This window comes from Cupressus sempervirens, chromosome 10 (genome assembly GCF_028749045.1).
Source record: "Cupressus sempervirens isolate cs-2001-9-10 chromosome 10, ASM2874904v1, whole genome shotgun sequence".
NCBI classification, from domain to species: domain Eukaryota; kingdom Viridiplantae; phylum Streptophyta; class Pinopsida; order Cupressales; family Cupressaceae; genus Cupressus; species Cupressus sempervirens.
Window position 1 is genome coordinate 458910846 of NC_143127.1, and position 5687 is coordinate 458916532.

The window sequence follows — 5687 nt, forward strand, 5'->3', positions numbered from 1 at the left end:
TGACAACAGATGATTGGCTACAGTAAATGATGCCTTTTGCAGCTCTGGGAAGGCAGAGTGAACTTCCATTGAATACTTGGCCTCCCCTACATCCATGGACCTATGTCATCTGAAAAATACAATCGACAATTATTGCTAAAACAAAGGCTAAGGTGAGTCTGGGCTCTTTCTTTATGAGACACTGTTGATGGTTGGTGTTTCTGCCTTCAGATATCCTTAACAGTTTTCTTGACATTGTTAGTTTGTTTATGGCCCTGTGCTAAATCTTGAACTTACAATTTTGCATAACTTTGGCAATGCATGTAGACCTCACTGAATTATTTGCCTTGATGCCATGGTCAAATGATGTGGTTTTCAATTTTTTGGTAGGTAACACAAAGTGGTTTTGTTCCTCGTCTGAATAACAATCATGATAACCTGATGGTGCATTGTCATTGGCTCTCCTTGGAACACTGCTAATTTTAGTGTGAACTGTCTATATTTTTGTATGTCCCTTGTATATAACTATAAAAAGTTATTTTCTTCTGAACAAAAGAAGAGATGGTTCGGCCTACAAAATACAAGCCACAAGGACAAAGTCATCCATTTACAACAGCTTAATATAGGCTTAAGAAACAATCAAGCTAACAAAGTGCTTCGAATGGAACCAGGTATCTATAATAGCATAACATCATCAATGCATTCACAGCACAAAGATGGAACTGTTAAGTATAAAAATCATTGCTTTACAGATCAATAACAAAACAAATATAGAGGAAAACGTATAAATAGATTAAATGCATCTAAAAGCTAAGACAGTGCAATGAAGTTATCCCAATAGCTTTCAAAACCAAATATACATAAAGGAACTAGGATTTCAATAAAGAATTAAAAAGCAATCCGAAATGATTTCCACCACGAAGTACAAACTAGACACAAACAGTAAAATATGTAAAGCTGTACATGGAGAAAAATATGTACTATCTCCGATCAATATATGTCACATACGAGAGCCACTGCAATCTAATCCGACATTATGAAAGTGTTATCCAAAATAATGGATCTAAAGACCTGCATTACAAATGCCTATCCAGGCCTCTCGAGGAGATATTCCTATACTTCTCTCAAAAATTCAAGCTTATGGTCAATAGAAACACCTTAGATGTCACTATAAACACTACCCTATATGCTTGTTTAGTTTGACAAGCTGAATTTGTAGACCTTCCAAATAAAAGTATCCAAGCCATCTTCCAAGAAATTGACAGCCTATTATCAGATGTAGCTATTCCATCATAAAGAAGATGCAATCCATGCCCAAAGGTAAAATTGATCCAACTTGTACCCTGGGAAATTGTAACTGCATTTATTCGCTGAGGAAATTTATGGCATGTGGACTAGCATACTACTTTTTTTAAATGATTGGCAAAGAGGGCAATTACTGAGCCTACCCTCACATTCCCTGCAGACGCAAAGATGCCTGCAAGGCAGGAAAAGCATGCATACATCACTGCTTCTGCAAACCCTACAGGTCCTCTGTTCTTTCAATTCCTTATTCTCTTTGCAGATGAGAGACTGAAAATCACCTGCATTACCATTAAAACAAGAAGCTGTATCATCCACTTCACTGTCTCCGCATCCTTCTTTACTCTCCCTGCTTTGGGCATAAGCTTGCTGCAGATTAAATTTAAGAGTATTAATCAAAGTTTCACCACATTTTGCCTGATATTGCCATGCATTTACTTCCAAACTCAATTGCTTCATATTCTCTTCTAGTTCTGCAATTTTCTTATATATGTTTTCCACCTCTACATCCTTTTCCTTAAGCTTTTTCGATGCTGCATCCTGAACACGGGTCAAGATATTCATCTGAAGCCTTTGTCTCTTCTCCTCCACAGCTTGCCTGAGTTGCTCCCCCTGCAGAAAGAGCCAAAATTATAATCCAGAAAACAACCTTGAGAAGAACAACTGTAAAAGGAAAGAAGACAAAAATTAAGGAACTGGTTACCTTAATTTCCACCAAACAGATATGCAAAGAAACAATCAGAGCACAACAGAATGCATGGAAACACAACCGATAAACAAGAATGGGAAATCTCCCAATCTGAGAAAATCAAAATATATGAAAATGCTCAAATAAACAAAAGTACAGAAGCAACACAATCTTTTTATTTAATATAAAAACAGAACCTGAAATTATATGAAAATGTATTTGCATTTAGCAGTAAAATAGGCTTCTGCAAACAAACTAGCAAAAAACAGGAATGATAAAACTTGCATGCAAGAAAATCAAGAGAATGTAGGTGTTAGAAAAGTTCAAAATTTTGAAGATGGAAAAGTGAAGATCAACAAAACGAAAAAACAATGGTCAGGGTGAAGAGGACTAGAATCTGAAATATGTCAGGAATTTGGGAAGACCAGGAACATGACGATGAGACTAAAATTCTTCGATGAAATATTTTACAGAATACTAATCTCAGATCAAAGACATTTACAGAGACATCATTGTCTTTTGTAGATCTCTCTTTGTACCATGCCAAGTTCAGGTTTTCAGAAAACATTTTAATTGACATTGATTTTGTTGTGTTGGGGTACTTCTGACCTTAAAAGAGGTCAAAACCAACAAACATACTTCAAAAACGAAATTTCCATATCTGATATGTAACACATGCAAAAAAATATTCATTTAGAGGCAGCAAAAGCTAGAAAGTACTTGGATTCTCAAAAACTGGTCCATTTCTGCATGCTGTTGCTGTAATTCTCCATTCAACTCTTCGCTTGAAAGGGCCAACATTCTTGAATCACCCAATGAAATGTTACTGGAAGAGTTCAGTATTTCATCATCAAAAGACAACCGCAAGCCAGTCGAAACTGGTCCATTGGACTGAGGCAGGGCTTGAGTTTGCAAAAAATCAATGGATGAAATCTGTGAATTTTCCAAAACCTCTTGATTTCTGATTCTCTTCCTAGGTGCCAGTAAATTCCATGAAGGTTCATTCTCAGACTCATGTAAAGTCAGGCCTACCACTTGCTGCCCCAGATTACAAGCAGTAACTGCACAATCCACAGAACAATAACATTGAGATGAGATTTCAAACAATATGGACATCTAAACAAAGTTGAAGGCTGGAATTGTGTATTCTTACACTGGGGCATATAAGGAGGCTGATTGGGCAGTCCATTGACAGCAGGGGATTTGCTTTGACATTGAGATTGCATCTGCTGCTGCATCTGATGATCAACATAGCTTCCAGGACCAAAGAAAACAATTGGAGTGGAGCTTTTGCTTTCACCTGCAAATAACTGTCTGCCCACATATTGACCAAAACAGGAAAAAAATCTTTAGCCCTCAATTTTCTATATCATTTTAGTTGTAGAGGATTTCTAGTATTTAAGTTCATACACTTTACATACAGCCATTCTCCTGACAATTGAACTTCATGAAAAGATATAATTTGAAGGATTGATTTGCATTACACCCTTACATAAATCCAACCACACATTCTAGTTTTAAATTTTTTAAACTCAATAGACCAAAAAGGTGTCTTTGTGAAAAGAAATAATTGTTAAAACGATTGATTTGCATCAAGCCCTTACATAAACCAAATCCCACGTTCTAATTGTAATTTCATGAAATTCAAATGTCTTAAGTTTTTGAAGCTCATAACAACAAAATGGGTGTCTTTCTGCAGGAGGGATTTGGCCTTTATCTTTGAAATTTGATGGTTGATCTAGCATTACAATCCAAGATGGCTCACAGAAAATCGATGTTCTTTCTCTTAATGTTGTTGAGAATAGTACATATTAAAGAATTGATAAGCTTTGATCTCTCAGCAAAAGAGACATTGATAAATAAACTTCCAGTTTTGCCATTGTTCTGACTATTGCACTCAAGGCAGAATTGAAACAAGCAGCCTGTCTTCGTGATAACTTTCTTCAAAATAAACACAATGATATTTTGATCAGCATTAAAACTCTTATAGAAAGCTAGTCTGATCATTTGCTTAAAACAAAAACATTGAGTATTTATTAGCAACCTAATCTCCAATACCAGTAATAGATTTTCAAACTCGAAACAGAAGAAAACCTGATCTCTGGATGAGCACATATCCTTTCAGTTTTGAAATAGCCAGGCGATTGCAACTCAAGCAGAATTCCGGTGAGTTGTTCTTCTTACTAATAATTTTCTTGAAAGTAATAAAATATCAAGGATTATTCTGCATTGAGCACTTGCAGAAACCTAATGGCTAATTCCTGTTTTAGATTTTTGAATCTCAAAAAAGCAAAGGGAAAAATATGGTCTCTGTGCAAGAGGAACGTTAAAAAATATTTTCAGTTCTGCAGTATTTCTTCCATTTCAGGCAGGTTTTCAGACTATTTCTGTTAACAGTAATTTATCAAAGCAAATAGAAAGACTTTAGAAAAGGACTGAAGGATTGATCTGTGTTGTGCTTTTAAAAGAAACCAGAACACCAATTCAGGTTCTGGATTTTTTATCACTGACAAGTTATTTCAGTCCAAAATTCCACGAAAAGATGGCCTATGGGGAAGGAGGAAAGAAACAGATAGAGAGAGAGAGATGTGAACCGATTTTAACATATTGTTCCTAGTATGATCCTCGAATTGATAGTTGTCACTATTAAAAAAAGATTGCAAGGGACAGATTCTGCATCAGGCCCCTAGATTTTCAGCAACTGCTAAACTGGAGAAATTCAATAAATTATTGTTTCTATGTCCTACATTTATTAAAAAACAAATTGCAACCAATCGCCCAGGGAAACCCTATTGTAAAATAACTGTACAAACCCGGGCAATATCCCTGCTAATGCAATAACCCACAACGTATAACGGAAAATCTCAGCGTCCAGATTCGATCACGCCTACCCAAATCAGAAAACAGACAATCGCTACAAAGCGGAATCAGAAGAAAAAAATAGATTAGAAAAAATTAACCCACGTCAAAAGGGAATATTAAAACCAAACCTGTTGCGCATATTGGTCGAATACTGTGCTTGAACAGCCATTAGAGCCCAAATCCAAAGCCTGCAGGTGGAGATAATCAGACCAGGGTGGATCAAAAGCGCGAAGAAACTGACAGAGCTCGTATCCGCAACCTCCTTATAGGCAAAACCACAGAAATTGTGATGTTTTTCTTTTGGGTATTATTGAAGAAGCCTAATCTGGAGATGTTCACAAATATTGAGGGATTTGAAATGTGCTACGGTGGGGATAAGCCAAATGTGAGGATGAATAAATCCATGGGAATCGGTCTCGGAGTTGCAGCTGTTATTCTTGTTCTTGTGAAGCCACCTTTGATGGTGCGACTAGGATCATATCACAACTATTATTATTATTATTACAATATTATAATAATAATAATAATAATGAAAAGAATAATTCTGCGAGGCAGTAGGCACAACAGACCGGGTGTGTAAATTGTAATCCCAGCTTTATAATTTCTTAGCCGTTATAAACCAAAGAATGGCTGTTCACATGGAATTTTCCCGGCAGTTGGAGCTTTTTTGGGCGCCCTATCCGGAATTGTTTGGTGGGGTAGTTTTCCCTTCCCTCTAGAAGAAAAGCAAGACTTCCTAACCCCCCCCCCCCCCCACCCCCCCCCACTCGATTAAACCACCACTACACCCTTAAAAGGTATAATGGGCATGTCTAAAGGCAAAGCCAAGCAAAGAGCTATAATTAGAGCTAGTGGT

At 36.7% G+C, this 5687-nt stretch overlaps 1 protein-coding gene across 2 annotated transcripts; it reads right to left on the reverse strand.

Annotated features, from left to right (window-relative positions):
- Positions 1 to 836: 836 nt before the first annotated feature.
- SBP1 (S-ribonuclease binding protein 1) lies at positions 837 to 5359 on the reverse strand. Of its 2 annotated transcripts, none has more exons than XM_089804342.1 (4): positions 4960 to 5359; positions 3123 to 3283; positions 2690 to 3030; positions 837 to 1893 (listed from the first exon to the last, which is right to left on the reverse strand). In XM_089804342.1, exons 1-4 carry the CDS (start codon positions 4998 to 5000, stop codon positions 1360 to 1362), a joined length of 1077 nt encoding a protein of 358 aa, XP_089660468.1. In that variant the 5' UTR covers positions 5001 to 5359; the 3' UTR covers positions 837 to 1359. The 2 variants fall into 2 exon arrangements, with proteins under 2 accessions (XP_089660468.1, XP_089660469.1); XM_089804343.1 differs by having other exon boundaries at positions 3123 to 3279; positions 4960 to 5290.
- Positions 5360 to 5687: the final 328 nt, after the last annotated feature.

Excerpts from the sequence above, each read along its gene's own strand:
- SBP1 (XM_089804342.1), bottom strand. The coding sequence starts at position 5,000 with ATGGCTGTTCAAGCACAGTATTCGACCAATATGCGCAACAG. Across the intron at positions 3,284-4,959 it reads TCGACCAATATGCGCAACAG|ACAGTTATTTGCAGGTGAAA; the intron begins GTTTGGTTTTAA and ends ATATGTGGGCAG. Across the intron at positions 1,894-2,689 it reads ACCAGTTTTTGAGAATCCAA|GGGGAGCAACTCAGGCAAGC; the intron begins GTACTTTCTAGC and ends CTCTTTCTGCAG.